The sequence below is a fragment of the Numida meleagris genome, chromosome 5, assembly GCF_002078875.1.
Source record: "Numida meleagris isolate 19003 breed g44 Domestic line chromosome 5, NumMel1.0, whole genome shotgun sequence".
NCBI classification, from domain to species: Eukaryota; Metazoa; Chordata; class Aves; order Galliformes; family Numididae; genus Numida; species Numida meleagris.
This window is the reverse complement of record NC_034413.1, coordinates 16499924-16520680: the sequence shown is the minus strand read 5'-3', so window position 1 is coordinate 16520680 and position 20757 is coordinate 16499924. Positions and strand designations below refer to the sequence as shown.

At 42.5% G+C, this 20757-nt stretch overlaps 2 protein-coding genes across 4 annotated transcripts in view; one reads left to right on the top strand and one right to left on the bottom strand.

Annotated features, from left to right (window-relative positions):
* ANKRD22 (ankyrin repeat domain 22) overlaps positions 1-20757 on the bottom strand; it is a 56765-nt gene that overhangs the window by 13897 nt on the left and 22111 nt on the right. For all 3 annotated transcript variants that reach the window (XM_021400495.1, XM_021400496.1, XM_021400497.1), the window contains exon 2: positions 1799-1991. In XM_021400495.1, coding sequence (XP_021256170.1) covers positions 1799-1963 — 165 coding nt within the window. In that variant the 5' untranslated portion in view covers positions 1964-1991. The remainder of the gene's footprint in view (positions 1-1798; positions 1992-20757) is intronic.
* LOC110400539 (lysosomal acid lipase/cholesteryl ester hydrolase-like) lies at positions 5411-20723 on the top strand. The gene is made up of 9 exons (XM_021400489.1): positions 5411-5549; positions 7801-7915; positions 8821-9019; positions 9687-9796; positions 11437-11573; positions 12498-12638; positions 13311-13382; positions 16774-16842; positions 18302-20723. Exons 1-9 carry the CDS (start codon positions 5418-5420, stop codon positions 18527-18529), a joined length of 1203 nt encoding a protein of 400 aa, XP_021256164.1. The 5' UTR covers positions 5411-5417; the 3' UTR covers positions 18530-20723.

Below are 20757 nucleotides of genomic sequence, written 5' to 3'. Positions count from 1 at the left end.
ATGTTGCCCTATCAGTGAGTGGTCTGGGAATGCACAATAGTTTGGGAGGGAATATAGTCAAGACAGATGACCCCAACTGACCAAGGGAATATTCCACGTGATATAACACCGTGTCCAGCAATAACAGCTGGAGACAAGAAGGAGGCACCGTGGGCACAGGACGTTCAGAGTTACAGCTTTTATCTTCTCACATAAAACCTGCACATGATGGAGACCTGTTTTCCTGGAAATTGTTAAACATCTGCCCGCCAATGGGAAGCAGTGGAGGAACTCATTTTGTGGGGGTTTTTGAGTTTCTGTGTTCTTACCCTTCTGATTCTCTTCTCTGACCCACTGTGAGGAATGAGCAAGTGGCTGTGGGAGGATTAGCTGCCCACCAGAGTTAACCCACAATAAAAGGTTTTTTCAATTAAAAAACAACAACAACAACAAACCACCCTACAAAGAGCACAGAGGTAATGGATGCCTGAAACTTTCTCCAGACAATGTAAGTTACCTTTTAATCCAGCATCATGTCTCTGACACATTTGTAAGTCACTGAGGTGACTTTTGTGGTCATAATTTTAGCTAGAAAAGAGATAAGTAGCTCAGTTAGATGAGAAATGAGATTTGCACAAGTTTATGTATTCACAGGTTCACTTCTGCTTTGGATGCATCCTTAGTGGTTTAACATACTTATAAATGAATCTTTGAATCCTGATTATTTCAACTTTTTTTTTTTATTCTTGATGAATAAGTCATTTTTCTCCAAAAGATGCCAAGATTCTGTTCATGGGCAAACTGGGAGCTATTTAGTCTGCGTACTTCCTGAAAGAATTTAACAACACCTGAAAAGTTTCCTGAAAGTCAGAAGTACAGCCCATTTGATAATGTCCACAACACCAGCAAGTACTACAAAACAGTACAATGTATCCTAAGGACAGAATACAGGAGCCAGGGCTGCTGAATTTCTATCTTCCTCTTTTGCATCACTCTTAGGATTCATCGTTCATAAAGGTTGATCCAGGTCTGCCCAAGCTACCATCCCCATTACCAATTCTCTAGCAGTATTGCGAAACTTGAAATACAGCAGCTCTTAAAAATGAGTGGAGCTGTGTATTTGCACAAGCCTATAGATATACAAGCATTTGCAGCACCAGTGTTATCCTATAGGGTATTTCTTCATCTAAATTAGTCAAGTAGCATATTGACTGGGCGATGCCTCATCAAAGTCATGTGTCTGATAAACAAGTAGCTCCTTTCCCATACACACCTGCTCAAACAGATAATTATATGGAAAATGTAGGAAGAAAATTTATGAGAACCACAAAAGTACTCAAGAAGAGGAATAGAGCTCATAGTCAGAAGGAATATACACAGATCATCTCCTTGAATGATCACTTACATTTCTATTTTATTTGCTTGGTCTTTCCCAGAATGAATGCCTGAGAAAACTAAATCCTCCCTTACAGCCACCACATTTCTGTCAGGCTTTGTAGAAATGTCTTCTTCAGTCTGGGGAGGCTATATCATGAAAAACATTGATGTGGTACGTACAGCTCTTACCAGTTTGATCAAGAGTTTAAGATTCTGCTCCCAAAACCTGTCTGCCATTCTATAGAATGAATCCTGAAATTCTATTTTTCCACATCACACAGCAGGGAACAGTCCCAGTACCAGACAACGCTATCCGCTGTTTGCCCCAGCGCTGGCAGAGCAGCACGGCCTTGCTCCTCACAAGAGCACCCGGCACCATCCCCACAACCCTCAGCTGCTTCAAATCCCCCAGTACTCCAGCCTGCCCTCTACCAGACCTCACCTTGGGCACTGCCTCCTGGTTCATACTGTTGCTGCTGGTCTCACTGAAGACCCTCAGTGTGCTGGCACACCATGGAAAAGGAGAATCCCGCTTGCTTCTTGTTTCCAGCAGCTCTCTGCAAGGTACGTATTCCCCTTGCCCTCCACCTCCAAGCCTGCAGATCATCAGGGATGTGTTTTGAGGCACAAGATTACTAGAAAGTAACAAAAAGAGACTTGTAGACACTGAGGGTTAAGACATACTTAGGTACTTCATGCTATATCCGGCAGTAGGTCAGAACCACCAGGGCCTCAAGGTTTTGCTCCAGTGTTCTCAAAAAAGAATACTTACTATCTCAGCTGAATAGGTTCTCTGTGTAAGGAGAGCATCACAACATGTCTGAGGAAACGACTGTATGTCTCTCAGGTTTTGTGCTTCCTATGCTCTTTTTATAAGCATTACTTTCATTGACACTTTTCCATGTCATCCTCTCTTCTCCAAACTTAAGAGAAAATATCTGGGTTTACCTATCTTTTGTTCTTCACTTGATCCCTAATGACTAACAATATCATAAATATGTAAACACTGTACATCTTATCTGCTTTTGTGAGATGGAACTAGGTAAAATATTGTAAGTTATTCCAGACTGAATTAAAAATACAGTATTGTGTTACCTCAGACTTCAACAGAGCAAGGTCTGCTCTATCTCATACTGTACAAGGATATCAGAGTAGCCACGCTGTAACATTTTTCATTGATCAGTCACTTTTTTGCCATTCCACAGACTGCTAACTGCTCTATAAAGCAGAATGGTTTCTGTGGTTATTGTTAGGTATCGAGTTGATGTTTACTAACAAAGACTTGCTTCACTCTATTTTCATACATGAAACAGGACATTACCAGCATCCGCATTCCAAAGAAATCACTGTGCAAGAATCATTTCCATGTGGTATTCTTCTAAAATCTCACCATTCCGTGACAAAACACAAGTTCTTCTGAAAATATTTAGCAGTTAATTCACTGAAGGGACTGGTGCTCATGCAGAAGAATTTGACTTTGTATTCTATTTGCCTAAGGACACCCAGCTGTCCTTCTGGCTATTGTCAGGAGGCCAGTTTTAGTGAGGGCTGAGCCCCTGGGCTGAATAAAATTAATTCATCAGGTAGGAAAGCTTACACAGAATTAATAGAAGAGGCTTGGAAGTAACAAGACATCTTGTTAGTGTCCTGCCTGTGACAAAGTTTACTGATGTTTTCAAACTTCATTTGAAATTTGGGAAGCTCTACAGACACATGATAATTCAGAGCAAACTGGTCTTTCTGTATTGTGCTGTTCACTGATCTACAGGTTTAGGAATATATATTTAGTGCTGAATGTACACATCCTAAAGCATCTTGGTATTTTCATGCTAAGATTACCTAACAAAAAAGAACTGTCCCCAAGAAACCTGCAAGTGCAGTTCAGAAAGCAAATGACAGGTGTGGAACCAATGACCATAGCACCTTCTTCACAAACCACAGTAGCAGAGACTGTATTCTTAGCCAGAAAGTTTTGAAAATAGCTGGGTTCATCTTCATTCCAGAATAATATGAACACTCCCCAAGGTAAGCAGTAGTACGGAGCAAGACCTGTCACAGCTTCAGGGAATGTGAACCCCCAGGTCCCTGCTAAACATCCTAACCACAGGTTAGGTGCTTCTTAACCTTTCCCGCTCCATGGTCCAATTAGGTCTTTCAGGATGTCATACAAAGGTGCTGTTTATCGTAAGTACTGCCAAGTCAGCACTTAAATATGCTTGCCTTTATACAGAGGTAACACACAACACCCTACTGCTGCTCTTAAATGAATTTTGATTTCCTTTTATTGGCATAGGTTTCTGCCAGTGAATCAGTCTACCAGCAGAGGCAGACGAGGAACTGCAGCAGAAGATTTAAGTGAAGCAGTCAAAGTAGAGGTAAGCTGCTTGTACGTATGTGTTCGTTGACTCTTTCTTGTCTGCCTCCATAAGATGTGTAATCTTCTTTTGTTCAGTTAATTGTGAGAGCAAACACTCTGCACTCTCTCTGGTCTATAAGCCTTTGCTATTCAAAGCACATTTGCCAAACTTGAGAAGAGGAAGAAGACTTTGACCAGATAGTGCAAAGAAAGGAGTAAATAATATTTTCAGCTTGTTCTGCTTATGTTCTTCTCCTGAGGCTGTCATTGTGGTTGACTTAAAATGTCAGTATTGAGAAAGCTCACATAAAGTGGCCATTTGCTCTCACAGTTTCAATTGCATTTAACTTTTCCTCATAAGTTAATGAGGAGATTTGTATATCTGTTAGCTACATCAACTGATTGGGTGGCTTTTAGTCCCACTTACTGTTATGTGTGGGGGAAAAAAAAATATATATGACTCTCTCAAGAGTATGCTGATAAATTTCAAGAAAGTTTAAAGCTTACTTTCATTAAATATCAAAAGTCTCCAGAAGTTTTGAATGGCTTTTTGAATGTCTTTCAAGTGATCTCTTCCTCTATTTTTTTTTTAAATGAAATATTTCTGTTAATTCCTTTTTGCCTCAGGTAAATGTTTGCCTTTATATTGTCTTATCACATAGAAGGAGTAGGTAGTAGTTCAAAGCTCACACAGTCAAGACTTCACCTCTGAAATTAATGAGACAACTCCAAGTCATGGCATGCACTAATTGGCACACTGTGTCTGATTTATAAAGCATTAATCTTTAAGTGCCTTAAAGCATGCCAGCTAAGCCAGGTGGCAATACAGTAGACAGGAAAAAGTATGCCTGAAAAGGACAATAATTTTGGTTTATAAAGCAGTTAGTCTGTAGAATGGCCAAAAAAGTTACTGGTCAATGAAAAATGTTACAGCTTGGCTACTGCAAAGTAAATGCACTAGAGTAAATTTGTATGGCAATGTTTAAATTAAACGGGAAATACCCTCAATTTTATTGTTCTGGTGTCTCAAGGGGTATGAAAGATTTAATTAAAAATTGAAAGAACTGAAAACTCACTCCCTCATGAAGAAGTTCAGAGAGAGCAAATTTCTTGTTTATCCCTTTCTGGCTCTCCAAATCCTGAAAGCCTTCTCCAGCATATGTAGCTAGTACACTCTGTTTTTACAGCCTCTATGATGATTAAAAAGGCAGCTACAGCTAAAACCAATATGTAACAGCTGATTTTGCCTGTGTTCCACACAGCAAGGCACTAGCTAGGTAGATTCCACTCCACAATTTCTATTCAGCAAATAGGCTGCCTCACATGAACACCTACCAAAAAAAAAAAAAAAAAAAAAAGAGAAAGCACAGTCTTAACCTCCAAGTGGCCAAGACACACATTTACAATCAGTAGGACCATATGTGAAAGAAAGGAAGGAACTCATGGCACAAATTAGCACTGTTTTTCAGCAAGAACATTCCCTTAGGCCTGTTCCACATCCTCCTGAAGCCCTGGGCTCATTCCTTACCCTGTTACATGGCATTAACTGTAGACATTCCCACCTCACACAGGTATGTATGTCTGTCAGCCCCTTGGGAAGGGCACCTGGGGCAACCTACAAGAGGCTCAGGGCTTCCTGTGCAACTCCACAGCTCTCTCTCTCTAAAGCAAGCACACTGCATCTGCTCTTTCACACAGCCCCAAGATGCGGTGTCTCCTCATGCTGTTGTGCTCCCAGGCTGTTGCCTTTTCAGTAGGATTCATAGCACCCCACACTCTGAAATCAGAGGAAGGACTGCACAGGAAGCAACGCAACCCTGAAGACCTCATGAACGTTGTAAGTTGTGTCATTTTCTCTGCTTACCTTCTTAACATGTCTTTCACAACACCGCTACCACTGTACCATCTCTAACAGGCCATGAGAGGAAGCTTAAAGAAGGGCTCGCTCCCAATTGCCCATTTTCCCGACCTGCCTTTGTGATAGAGTCAGGACTGCAGTGAGGGCCAGTTCTGAATGCAGTGGGGACAGATGTGACCTGTGTGCATCGTGCCAGAACAGAGACACAGCACTGGAATAGAGCATGCCAGCTCCTGCTCTTTGCTCAAAATCCCAGTAATTCCCCAGAAGCTGCTGGAGGGCACTGGAGGATCCAGGACACTGAATTTTAACCACAGTAGCTGTGACTGTTGGGTAGCGCACACAATACACAATTTCAGCCTGAACAATGGACTTTTTCTGCCTGCATTTACGATGAACTCTAACAGATGTGTGACAACCACGTGGCTTAAAACTGTGACTCTGGCTTGCACAGTCACCTCTCTCAACACATCTTGATGTTTCCAGCTAAAGCACAAAGAGGGAAAGAGCAGGATCCTGACAAGAAGACAAAGATCCTTCAGAACAGTGGTAGGGAGCACCCACTGAAAAGAAACCTTGACGTCCTATCCCAATGGTCTGAGCTGATAGAGAGAAGCAGAGGCAAAGGCTAGTTTCTAGTCTCAGAAGAAATGTCCTTCTCTTCTGTAGCAATTTGTTTACTCAGTACAGTGGCAGGAGAGGTTGAACCCCTCCTTCAACAAGTACATTCTCACACTAAGTAATTTAAGCCCCCTAGATCTGACTCACCAGAACTGGCAAGACTGTAAAAAATAGGTGGTACTTCATAATAGGAGCTCCACCCTACATGGCTTACCTAACCATATTTTAGCAGGAAAGGACTCATTATGGAACAAGGACATACTTTGGCGCAGCCTTATACCAATACTGCTGCACATTTACCCTCTAGAAAGGTACTGTCAGCGCAACATGACGATCTGTGTTGCATTACTGTGGGAGCTGAGGCAATTTCCCTTCAGGAGACAGCACCTGAACACAGGAAAATCTGAGTTTTCACATTTCTCTCCCCAGCAACCATGCTTTCCAGCAAGCAAAGGATCTGTTGCCTTCATTTTCAGAGCATGTGGGACTAGTAAGGAGGTGTAAGCTTTCAAGCTTTGTAACGAACTAAATACCGAGCACAGACAAGTGCTATCTGCCTGCCTTCCTGCTCTGTCTCTACTTCACGCAGCTGTGCTCAAGAATGAGACCTTGCTGAAACACAGTTCTGGCGTTGTTGCTCTGGGCCAGGTGTGTCCCAGAGGCCAACCCAGTGCAGTACTCCACTTAGGCAAACAGCTTTGTCACCCAGTACAGCTCTGCTTTGTCCCATATGGGGTCAAATACCAGACCACTACCCTCTAAGCAGATGTGAAGCAGACTTCTGAGGCATCTTTTTTACAAGACCTGCAATATTTAATTTTTGGCCACAGTCCCTGTAGCCATAGCCTTTGCACTACTGTTATGGAACAGCCCCACATCTACGCTGTTTGGTTTGTTTGCCCTTCAAAATGGGCTGGCTTCACCAAAACTGTTTAACATAATCATCCCTAAGCTCCAAAAACACAAATATGCATTCAGGAAAGGAGTGGAAAGCACTAGGATTGACAGGAAAAGCTACTCCTGGGACAGTCCTAACACAGTACAGCATATTAAGTGCATTCAGGCAAGGTCCAGAGTCCAGGGACAGTCTTATTTCCAGCACAGGTGATGTTTATCATCTCACCATTGTTGTAACCTTGAGTGCACAGGTACCACTGCCACACTAATCACCAGCTAGCCAAAACCTAAACAATAGTGTGGCATGTCAGGAATGCTCCAGGTGTGATTATGTGCTCCTGTCCAGGTAACTACAACTCTTGGTATTTCAACTTGAGAGATAAAGTATTAAACAGCATCAACCACATCAACCAAAGAAGGCTCTGCTGCTCTCACTATTGTTGGTATCCTTCAGCCTCCCCTTCATGGCTACATCCTCATATATATCTGTCCATCCCTAAGAGAGAATATGGGCAGAGTTGTGCTGTCCCACAGGAATCTCTGAAGGGTCCTTTCCCAACACTATAACATACAGCAGTAGAGAACAAGCCAGCAACACGATATCACATTCTTGGCTAGCTGCATATACCTGGACAGAAGCAGCCTTCAGACAGTTTCCACTCATCTCTACAGAGTAAATGCATATTAACAAGTTCTCCTTGGCTTCCCACAGACTGAAATGATCAGATATCATGGATACCCCAGTGAGGAGTATGAAGTTAATACCGAGGATGGATACATACTTGGTGTTTTCAGAATTCCCAGTGGGAGGAACATGCAAAATACAGGTGCGGCAGTCATAGCACGTAAGACAAGTCTGTAATCCAACTCCAAGATAGGTATACTATCTTTCACACTTGCACACGTTCCACACCTTTCTGTCTTAGCAAAAGTAGCTAGTTCAATTCAGAATTCAGACCACATCCCTATTTTCATAATCTATATTCAGATTTCAAACTTCTGTGACTTTTTTTTCCCCTAATTTCCTTTCTTGACTTTCACGTTTGGTACAATTGTTGGCAGCCTGGAAAAAATTCTTGCCAGTATCTTCTTAAGCAATTCAGATTTTAAAAGAACCTTTCATTTAGCATAATTAAGGAAAATGTTCCAGACAAAAAACTGTTTTGACATCGAAAAAAAGATTCTCTGCCTAATGAAGGACAGTTCACCTACTGTCAAGAAGGTGAATGTTCTGTAACATTCTGTTGGTGAGAAATCACATAATTGGTTGATAAGAGATAGTTTTTCAAGTTTTCTTAATATGATGAAAATTTGTACCTGGAATTCAAGGCCACAAATACTGGACAGTGCTGCTCTGTTTCCTGCTCGTCTTTTGTTATCTCAATATGCTATTTTGTCTTTAATCTTTCACTTCTAGAAATTGAGGTATCTGTAGGTTTTGCTTTTGTGTGTGTGTGTGTGCACGCGCGCGCATGTTTGTGTGTGAAAACTGATGTAGGCACAGTCCATCTGAATGTGTTCTGTATTTACTAGTCCTGACATGAAATCATTAGGCCAGAACCAAGTCCCCCATGCATCTTACGCCAAAATGCATGGGCAGCATTCATCAATTTCTTGAAGACAGAATAGTTAAAAAAATCTGTAAAATCATACTCTGTACTCTGTTTTAAGTACTGATTATTTATTGCTATGGCATAAAAACAAACAAACAAAAAACACTCTTCTTTTTCAGGACAAAAGCCAGTAGTTTTGCTGCATCATGGTACTTTTGCAGACTGTAGTTACTGGATTTCTAACCTGCCCAACAACAGCCTAGGCTTCATCCTTGCAGATGCCGGCTATGATGTTTGGCTGGGAAACAGCCGAGGAAACACCTTGTCTGCAAAACACAAGACTCTTAAAACCTGCCAGAAAGAGTTTTGGCAGTTCAGGTACTCTGTGGAGAAAGGCTATCTGAAGAAAGTAGCTTTCAGGGGACTAGCAACTTTGGGCAGTTAATACTGGGGTGTAGAATATTTACCCTGCAGACTAGTGGTTTTCATGTAATCTGACTTAAAATGGGACATACAACACCTAAGGGCACCAGACCAATTCTTTTTGGAGGCATCCATTTCTGGGAATGCCAGGGAGATCAGAGGAAGGATTTGGCTGGGTGATCTGGACTGGCCTTTATGGAATCAGCAAAAAAAGAAGCAAAGCTGCAAGCATACAGGCACCCTACCATCTTTGTACGTATGTAGTGCTGGTTCCTTTGGGGAAAACATTTCCAGAACCAGGAGGCATCTGTAACCTTGAGGTCTCCCACTTGACATTATTACCCCAAGTGCAGACAGGAGAGAACAATGCAGAGCTAGTACTAAAATCTGATCTATGGCAACTGATATTAACTGAGAGATAAATGTATTTTGCTACTGAAACACAATAGAAAGCATAACAAGGTAACAGAGCAGCAAGGTCTTAGGCTACAGCAAGTGAGGATCTGCTTAGATGTAAGAGCAACAGGTGCAGAAGTAAGGAAAAAAAAAACTGCTAACCTTCAGAAGGCCTGTAAGGTACTCAAGTAGGCATTTTTTCAGCTTTTGTTTTTCTCCCCTGTAGCTTCGACGAGATAGGTAAATATGATCTCCCAGCTGAGCTGTACTTCATCATGAATAAAACTGGACAGAAGAACGTATATTATGTTGGTCACTCAGAAGGTTCAACTGTAGGTAATGTTGGGCTTGCCTGGCTATGAAATCATCATTACCTGACTGGACTGTCTCTCCCTCTGTCAACTGTCTTTCTTTCTCATAAAAAGTTACTCGAGGGAGAAGTACTTTCTAACTTGACACTTGAAAAATATAGGAAACTTTCCTGCCAGCTGTTCTGTCTGAAACAAGCAAGTAATAGAGGACCCAGAAACACTTAAAATTCTGTAACTGAGGACCACTGATACATACAAGCTATTATTTACCAGGTACATTGTACTATAGTTTGCTAAGTATCCTTTCTTATTACACTCTAGCCATTCCTTGCTACTTTTTCCAGAGTCTTCTAGCAAATGGATACTTTTTTTGAAGTATCAGCAACAAGGAGCTTTTATTAATCTCAGTTTTAAGATGCAAATGTTCAATCATCATGGATTAGATGTAACTATGAAAAGCAACAGTCCATAAAGTAGTTTGAAAAGAAAAGCAGAGAAAAGCAGAACTTAAATACTACTAAGTCTCATGACTTAACATCAGACATTTTATTTAAGGCATAGTTTATCTATAATTCACTACAATACTACTTTTAAACCACTGAGGAGACATTGGAGGGAAGTTGTACATAGCTTTATTACTAGAATATTATTTTCCTTTCCTCTTATAAGAGCATTCTAAGTGTCCTTGGGCAGAACAAATCACTCGGGCCAAGACATCTCTACCCTTGTCTATAGGTACCTCTGTTTCAGGCAGCCAGATAAAATCGTCACCAAATCTGTCAGTGGAGAAATTTGGACATGTTCAGAAAACAGGATGGGACATACCTTTTTTGTTCTCCATTACTTTCTTCCTTTCTCATACTGTTCCTTTATGTGTGTGCATTCATGCTCACCTGAGTTTGCATGTTACAAGTCGAAAATTGTGCTCTTAATATCTCAGTTTTCATATATTTATTATATTATGGCATGCGATCATAAACATAGTCTTTTAGAGACAAGAAAAAAATTCATTCTTTTATTAGTTTGGGGAACTTTAAAAGAATCTGAATTCCAAAAATCTGATTGATGAGTCATCTCTCAAAAACTGGCTTAACAGAATCTTGTCCAAACTGACTTTCTCAGAACTGACATGCTCTAATGAAGTTGTATCCTTAGAAAAAACTCTCAAACAGAATCAAAAAGAATGGGAGTGTATAAACAGGAGGGGGAACGATTGCTCACGAGGGTGGGTAGCAATAGGACAAGGGGAAATGGTTTTAAACGGAGACAGGAGAGATGTAGGTTAGATATTAGGAGAAAGTTTTTCACACAGAGGGTGGTGATGCACTGGAACAGGTTGCCCAGGGAGGTTGTAAATGTCCCGTCCCTGGAGGTATTCAAGGCCAGGCTGGACGTGGCTCTAGGCAGCCTGGTCTAGTGGTTGGCGATCCTGCACACAGCAGGGAGGTTGAAACTCGATGATCTTTGAGGTCCTTTTCAACCTAGGCCATTCTATGGTTCTACAATTCTATGATTCTACGATTCTATGATTCTATGAAACACATTCCTTAGGTAAGGAAAGAGGCTATTAATATAGTCTCATTTCTTGTTTGCCTTCTATGCTTTTCACGTATTTGGTCTGTGGAAGATCTCTTCACTAACTTGTTTTCTGTCGTTTGTTTGCAGGCTTTGTAGCATTTTCTACTTATCCAGAGTTGGCACAAAGGGTGAAAATGTTCTTTGCTTTAGGACCAGTACTCACCATTACACACGCTACCAGTCCTTTTACAACATTTGCGCGTCTTCCTCAGCCGGTGATCAAGGTATGTCATTCCTCCTTCTGAAAGACCTAAATGCCTACTCTGTCTGTACTGGATTCACTCAGTCTAGACTGACTTTTAAGAGGGTGATGAGTTAAGGTTGAATTTAGGGTATCAAACTGTTGATGGAGCTGGTAGGGTTTAGACTTTCCACAGAACTAAATTACAAATTTTGATACAATAACTTTTCAGAATTTCTTGAGGAAAACCTGCATATTGTGCCATTGTTTGTTAAAATCCAGTGTTTTTGAATGAAACTCATAAAGTTGTCTACATACTCTACTAACTTGAACCTTAAGCATTGGCAGAAAACTACAAATATTTCACAACTTAAATTCATTAGACATGTGGTTGCTTTATGCTTGTGAAATATTTACTTATAAAATGATATACAAAATTTAAAGAGTTACATCTATTTCACACCATAATTAGCCAACTTAATAGAATTTCCTGGGAATGGTAAAAATCTCCTGTATGTCAAAATGCAGGACTATATGCTCTTTCTGCCCAATCTGTAGCAATTATGTGACAATACAGTGCCCAGTTCTACACCCTCTCATTTGACTCCCCCTCTATGCTAAGCATTAGAACTCAAATTACAGTTTTGTGCACCTGTCTACAAGAAGTACTGGGGCAAAGAGGGTCTCCCTATACCCTACAGCCATGACTGAAATCAATAAGCCATTCTCACTAAAGTCTGCATGCTATAAACAGATGGATAGCAACCTCTAGGACACATGCCCAGTACAAACAGGCAGGAAGGATGTGTGGAGTATTCTGGGGGAAAATGCACTTTAAATGACAATGGAAGGGCAAGCAGTCTGAGCTATCTTAGTTAAGAGGCTACACTACTAGAGAAGGAGTGACGATTTTCTGCATGATATGCTCCTGCAGCAAGAAAAAAATTTCTGCTCTTCTGCCCCTCAGTTACTCCTTGGTTGCAAAGGAGCTCTTCGCCAGAACGAACTGCTGAGAAGGCTCGCAATACCACTGTGCTCATCTCTGCAAAAAGCTTGCGCCAATATCCTCTACTCCATAGCTGGTGGTAGAGCACAAAACCTGAATGCGGTAAGCATGTCCAGGAATGCCTTAATGCAAGTAGAGCAGAAGTAATTTTGAAGGAAAGTAAATGTTCTGCCTTGTGTCTATATACAGTTGCCAGGAACATAAAGAAATATGTTGCACTTTCCAAATAATGCCAGCTAGGACCTCTGTTGATGATGAAATCAGCCACTTGGCATTCAATTCACACAAGGAAAAAAGGAAAGCAACTTTTATTTTTTTAAAGACCTGCACCTCTCTTCTCATTGTCTCTTGCTCTCTCACACTTATTATTTAACAAGACCTCACAGAAAAAGCTCTTACACATGTAATCTCATTAGACACAGGTAGTCCGTTAATAACATACTTCCTCTAATGATTACACAGAACTCTACTTATAACCATCATGCAAACTGTAAAAACTGGGAAAAGATAAATCCGTGTTTACTCATCAAATGCAGTTTTCCATGTGACTAAGCACTAAAGTAGGAAAGACTCTTTCATGCTCTACATACTAATTCCTACTGGGCAATCACATTATTTGTGAGTTTACCATCAATTTTGTTTAATATTCAAAAAACATCCTCTATATTAATAGGGGCTTTAACACAGCAGCGTTGTGTTGCTCAGGCTCTTCACAGCTTTATTCTGGCACAGCATTGGATCCCGGCCTTTATAACACTTCTGGTTTTTCTCCAGAGTCGAACAGATGTATACGTAGGACATTACCCAGCTGGGACATCAGTACAGAATATTCTTCACTGGCATCAGGTATACTGAATACTGAAATATAAACACTTACTATTGCTTTTTATGCAACTGACAAACTGTGGGAAGTCCAGAGGCAGTGGTTGTGGGAAATTCCCACCATATATATATATATATATATATATATATATATATATATATATATATATGTATACTTCCATGTGTAGGAAGTGGAAGCAGGGTTGTGTATCCTGGGAGGAATACAGGGTTGTTGTCCACATGTGTAGAGATAGGATTAGGAAAGCCAAGGCACAGATGGAGCTGAACTTGGCAAGGGATGTGAAAGATAACAAGAAGGGGTTCTACAGGTACACAGGCAGGAGGAGACAGACCAAGGGGAGTGTTCTCCCTCTGATAAAAGGTAATGGAGAGCTGGCTTCCTCAGACATAGAAAAAGCTGAGGTACTCAATGAGTGCTTTGCCTCAGTCTTCACTGGTGGTCAGACTCCCCATGTCTGCCAGGACCCTGAATATCTAGATGAGGGTGTAGGGAGTGGATTCCGTCCCACTGTAACAATGGAACAAGTCCAAGAACTCCTCATGCAATTGAATGTCTATAAGTCCATGGGGCCAGATGATATCCATCCCAGGGTTCTGAGAGAGATGGCTGATGTGGTTGCTGAACCGCTCTCCATCGTATTTTAAAAATCATGGCTGTCCAGTGAAGTCCCCTGTGACTGTAGAAAGGGAAATATGACTCCCATTTTTAAGAAAGGGAGAAAGGAAGAGCAGGGGAACTACAGGCCGGTGAGTGTCACCTCTGTGCCTGGGAAGATCATGGAGCAGATCCTCCTAGAAGGCATGTTAAGGCACATATGTGACAAAGAGGTGATCCAAGGCAGCCAGCATGGCTTCACCAAGGGCAGATCTTGCCTGACCAATCTGCTGGCCTTCTATGATAGAGTGACAGTGTTGGTGGATGGGGAAAAGGGTGATGGATTTCATCTTCCCAGATTTCTGCAAAGCCTGTGGCATGGTCCCTCACCACATCCTTCCTTCTAAATTGGAGAGGTATGGATTTGAAGGATGGACTATTCAGTGGATTAAGATTTGGTTGGTTGGACACAGCCAAAGGGTTGTGATAAATGGTTCTATGTCAGGGTGGAGGCTGGTCACAAGCGGTGTCCCTCAGGGGTCGGTCTCGGGACCGAAGCTCTTCAACATCTTCATCAGTGACATAGATGATGGCATCGAGTGCACCCTCAGCAAGTTTGCAGATGACACCAAGCTGAGCAGTGCAGTCGATACATTGGAGGAAAGGGAAACCATCCAGAGGGACCTGGACAGGCTGGAGAAGTGGGCCCATGAGAATCTAATGAGGCTCAACAAGACCAAATGCAAGGAGCTGCGCTTGGACTAGGGCAATCCCAGGTATTTATACAAGCTGGGGGAAGAACTCCTTGAGAGCAGCCCTGCAGAGAAGGACTTGGAGGTCTTGGTGGACGAGAAGCTGGACATGAGCCAGCAGTGTGTGCTGGCAGCCCGGAAGGCCAACTATGTTCAGGGCTGCATTAAAAGAGGAGTGGCCAGCAGGGAGAGGGAGGGGATTGCCCCCCTCTACTCAGCTCTTGTGAGACCCCATCTGGAGTGCTGCGTCCAGGCCTGGGGCCCCCAGCACAAGAAAGACACAGAGCTCTTGGAAAAGGTCCAGAATAGGGCCACTAAGATGATCAGAGGGCTGGAGCACCTCTCCTGTGAGGAAAGGTTGAGGGAACTGGGCATGTTCAGCTTGGAGAAGGCTCCAGGGAGACCTCATTGTGGCCTTCCAATACTTGAAGGGAGTGTTTAAACAGGAGGGAGTACGACTGTTTACATGGGTGGATAGGGATAGGACAAGCGGAAATGGTTTTAAACTAACACAGTTTAGGTTTAGGTTAGAAGTTAGGAGGAATTTTTTCATACAGAGGGTGGTGATGTGCTGCAACAGGTTGCCCAGGGAGGTTGTGGATGCCCTATCCCTGGAGGCATTCAAGGCCAGGCTGGATGTGGTTCTGGGCAGCCTGGTCTAGTGGTTGGCAATCCTGCACACAGCAGGGGGGTTGAAACTAGATGATCTTTGAGGTCCTTTTCAACCCAGGCCATTCTACGATTCTATGATATCTTCTCACCTAATGCACTAAGCGGCTGCCACTGGGGGAGGGCTGCTTCCCAGACCATTACCCAAATTGTCCCTCTGGTATCAGGCACTGAGATTTCCCCAAGGCAAATCAGGCCTCGCTGCAGTTGTGCTCTAGTGGCTTCCAGCCTTCAGCTTTGTTTATGCCTTGAAAGCTGCGGAAGAGCACTCAAGCACAGCCTAGGCACTTGGCAGGCAGTAGGAGGATAGGAGGACAGTGGAAAACTGAGCAGCCAGGGGATGAGCCAGAACAAAGATGGGATCCAGGTTGAAGCTCTTCTCCCAGAGGATTAACTGCAGCCTGGATCACCTCCCAAAGCCCAGCTGGCCACACAAACCCTTCTGCTGGAACAACGGGAAAGTGGGGAACAGCCTTTTCAGCTGGCATCGTACTCTCAGGCCTGAGTTTGGACCAGACCATGGCAAGAGAATGCCAGCTCAGAAGCATAGCACTGCACATGCACAACACTGTGACTATTTCTGCCAGCACTAGATAAAATGTTAAAATTTCCAGCATCCAGGCCATCAGCACCCAGATTCGGCAAACGAAAGCCAGGTAGCAGATTTCTATGACATCCTCAATTACTCAAACCTTGAACTCTACCCACGTGGGAGTAACTCAGGAAGAGTTCCACAACGGCCTCCCACCTTTCATTATATGAAACCACCCTCAAATCAAATTGCTAATCAGGCTTGAATTTTAAAAATGCACTCACCTTTCCAGTAAGACAGATTCAACTTCATTATTTTTTATGACAAAACTGATTCAAGAAGACTACCGCTAAGTGACAAGCTAATTACAATCCACGCATAGTAGCTGAAATCTTGTAAGGAAATGTCACCACTAGTGAGCAGATCAGACACCACCGACACACAAACGATGTATCAGTGTGATGTAAGGAGAAATGATATTATGCTAGACAGCTAATGATAACCCTGACAGGTTCTAGACAGGTCCTCTTTCCAATGTGAAAACGGAACACAGCCCCATGTCACAACTAACTGAAGTTACTCAAGCCAAATGTGAAAAACAAAACATACCAATGGCAGCAGCCGAGGCTCAGGACAGAATGTTAGCAAGGGCCAAGGCGACAAAGCCACTCACCCTATGGCCCATCCTCAGTACCCGGGGAAGCCTGCAACTGGAGGAAGGGCCGAGAGGAACTCACAATCCACTGTCTGATGCTTGCGTTCAGTCACGGGGAGGAAAATAGCACCAGCATTTTGCTCTGTCTCTTAACGCTTTCATTTTATCTGTCCTTGTTACAATATTCACAGCTATCCCATACAGACCGATTCCAAGCTTATGACTATGGCTCAAGTGTAAACATGAAGAAATACAACCAGGTAAGGCAGTATGGTTTCCCTGAGAACTCATCCTTCAGTTCTGGCAAAACTAAGAACACAGGATTTCAACTGCTACAGAAAGAAGGAGAGATTGCTCTGAGATGATGTTTCACCTGAACCTAATACTACTAAGTGTAAAAGGCACAGGCAGCTCTTGCAGACAGCTAATAGAACTTCATTTTGCCATCTCTACTGACGCAGGGGTGTGTCCAGTGACTTGTTGATTTACCTGCCATTCCCAGTAGACCAAGAACCACATCCAAGTCCTAGGACTGGATGAGTGTGGGGCTGCACCTCTTCCCAATAAATACCCAAGCCCCGTCTTTATGTTAAACACCAGCAAGGGCAAAAAAGCAAACAAGCAAAAAAGGAGAGAGAAAAGGAAATGCATCTATTGCCTTGATTTCGGGAAGGTTCTTACCTCTAAAATAAAATGGAAGGGATGCTTCAGAACAGCATAGTGGAGATTACTGTTGTGGCAAACTACTGTATACTGTAAGGAAAAAAGGAGGTGGACAAAACTTCATTACTGCCTGGTCAACACTCAAAAATGCTGCACTCCTACAACACTGAAAATTTGCCTGACAATTTTTTGAGATTTGATCTAACCTGTTGACTTCTAGTGATATTTTCTAAGTCAGGGCAGGCTATTTTATGGGTAAGATGCCATTTTACAGGCAGAGAAATATTCCAAAGATTTCTCAGACATTTTCCATCCACATGTGGTCTTCAAATACCAAAGTTTGAATTGGAGAAAGTTCTATTCCCAATACATGTTTCGGAAACTGTCCAAAAAAGAAAAATCAAAATCACATGGCAGCCAACAAGAAAAATAACAGAATCACTTTTAGATAATAAGGGTTAATTTCAAAGCATCTTGTCCATGGTCTCTTGTCACCCTGTAGACTAATCCTGCATTAAATCACTTAGCTCAGGGCTCAGAAGATCCCCGCTCTCCCCTTGTTTGGTCAGTTTCTTCTGATATGACAGGAAAGACAAGTAGCTTCACTGGCTATGACTCCCTAAGTAGCTATGATGTAGCTATGACCAAGAGAGTGTTTGGTTTGGTACAACACGACTAAAATTCTTTTTCTCTTCGCCACATGAAAGCATGAAGAGAAAAAATGGCATACATGAACAACATCTCTCTGGTTCTTCCCTGATAAACAGAAACACTGTTCTTTCCATATCCCCATTTATGAAAAGAAGAAGCAGGTGTCAGAGTTCAGGACAAGTCATAGCCAAGCATTACTGAAAAGTCTAGAAATAAGATGGATCATTCCCTTCCGTGGTATGTAGGGACAGAGGCTAGGGAAGTACACATTAAGAGAGCAGACTTGATCCCTACTGTTTTCCTGTAGTGAGTGCACAAGAGAAACAGATGTCTGCACAAAATCCTTTTTTTAAACACAGCTTCTGGTATAACAGCATTCACTCAGGTGCCCTCCCTTTCTTACAGTCTATTCCGCCTGAATACAAGATAGAGAAGATAAGCACGCCCATTGCCGTTTGGAGTGGTGGACAAGACAAATTTGCAGATCCCAAAGACACAGCAAAACTACTGTCTCGGATTAATAATCTCTATTACCATGAGAATTTTCCTTTCTGGGGACACCTTGATTTTGTCTGGGGCCTTGATGCAGCTGAGAAAATGTATCAGAAAATTGTTGAACTAATGAGAAAATAACCTTAAAGCTTTGTACAGGAATTTCCTTCATCCAGCAAAGCCCTCAAAGATTTCTATTTAGCAGTAGAATATAGGTGTAGGTATTGGTATAGGGGTTTGTTTTTTTCTTGCATTGTATTCCGTGGTTTTATGGTATTTTGGTGAAGGTGGGTAGGTGAGTAAGTTAAGGTAGGTTAGGAAGGTAAGAAACATGAGGATGACCACTAATATACAACTTAGAAGGCAGGGTAACTCACTTTGGAATATTTAAACAGTTAGAGGGTTGATTTTGCTACAAATGAGTTTTTATCTCCCTTGTACATCAATATTATATATTCCACTTGAGACAGAGGTGTTATCTTATGAAAACATAAAAATTGGATATAGTCACGTCTCTGTTTAAGTATTACTGATCTTTGCTTAAATTAAATCATTGTCCTCTTCATAAAGTGCTTGGCCTGTTTTCATTTTCTCACATTATCAAGAACAGCAAGCCTGAACCACAAGACCTTCTTGTGGCTACTCTAAGGCTACCCTAGCATTTAACATACAGTAGTTTGCCTTACTGGCCCAAATACCAAGGGATTCAACTTCTCAAAACCAGTGTCAGAGAGAAACTACTTGCCCCTAACCGCTTGTTAGAGAGATGCAGATACTCTCTCATCCTTCATCCCCACATATCAGCAAATGTTTTATTCACTCCCTGAATACAAAGAATACAAACATCTCTACACCTAAAACGCGGCAACTGACGATTGAGGAGATGCAGCTGTATCAGGCAGCCTGCACATCAAGGACTAGAGCACCCATCTCGAGAAATGTTCCTGACACTGTCAGTAAAGTTGTTTCAAGGTCTTCTAACTTCTCGGTTCACCATGTCCACATGTTCTGCCATTCACCTACAAAATAATCCAGAAGGTGAAAGATCACACCAAGGGTTCATCAGTACATGCCAAGACAGAGTAACTCAGGTACTGTGGGTGTTTCTAGGTGCAGGGTTAAGCCCAGAATCCTTAAGCAAGATTTGTAACAAGTGCAATCCATTTGATCATTATCTGGAGACAGTCATCAAAATATAAACAAAACGTTTGTCTCATGTAATACAGAAAACTCATGCAAAGGAGATGAAACACCTTGTCTAGCACCTACCACTGGAAACTGAGCTCACAACTTGTGGAGAGATTTATAGTCCGCAACCCGGAGTGGACTCTCACCCACACCACATCATCTGTCAGCTCCCAGCACCCTGACCACCCCAGAGGGCTCCAAACAGGCCTAGCCCTGCTCCTCAGCAGAGCACAGGAGATGTAGCATTACCCCAAGTACAAACACAAGCTCTGGGTCTGAAGGGCAGGGAGCAAGAGCAAGAACTTGAGCTTAGGTAAAGAGGAAGTGAGTGCCTCTTCCAGTGCAGCACAGCCCTTCACCTCTGTCCTCACACTCCTGCAGAACCACACAACATGCAGACATGCTGCACACCATGAACCTAACAGTGTGACGCTGCACAAAACACGTGCTAGGTGGGGCAAAAAACTACAAATCACAACACCAAACTCATTCTTGCCTCACTAGTAGTGCATTTTCCCTGATGCAGAAGTAGGGCTAAAGAGAAGCTAGCTCAGATCCTCCACTGACATAGCACAAGGGCAGGCAATGGGAACCATGCTTTCTGGATGATGAAAGAAGGGGGACCTAGCAGCTCTTCAAAAGCCAGTCGTGTGGATACAGGGCTAAGATCTAGCTCACTCAGCTTGGAAGCATATACCAAGGGGCACTCAAGGACAACAGCTTCTCCAGAGAGCCTATCCATGTTCAAGAGGAAGAAACAGCCACAGATAAACTCTGCGAGAGGTCACAGGGAAGCATTCAGGTCAGTGAAACACTGCTCAGAAAAGAAAGCAACTAGTCTAACATCACCTCTGACCCAAATAAGGTTTACAAAGGGTTGCCAAAAACTTCTCATGGAAGACAAAAACAACTTCCAAATAGTTAGATAGGCTTGACACTTGACAATAAGGATTCCAGCAAACAATCATAATCTTCATATTAGAATCCACCAGGAACACAATCCTGTAACGACTCAGCACAAGAAAGCATTTACCTCTTACATGTCCTGTCAGTAGACTGTTAGCTACCCAAACTACATCCCTGCAGTGCTGCAAGGGGCCCATGCTCCTCCAGACCCACTCCAACAGCTCCTCATCCTTCTTGTGCTGGGGGCCCAAGGCCTGGACACAGTACTCCAGATG

Excerpts from the sequence above, each read along its gene's own strand:
- LOC110400539 (XM_021400489.1), top strand. The coding sequence starts at position 5,418 with ATGCGGTGTCTCCTCATGCTGTTGTGCTCCCAGGCTGTTGCCTTTTCA. Across the intron at positions 7,916-8,820 it reads GAGGAACATGCAAAATACAG|GACAAAAGCCAGTAGTTTTG; the intron begins GTGCGGCAGTCA and ends CTTCTTTTTCAG. Across the intron at positions 13,383-16,773 it reads ATATTCTTCACTGGCATCAG|CTATCCCATACAGACCGATT; the intron begins GTATACTGAATA and ends CAATATTCACAG.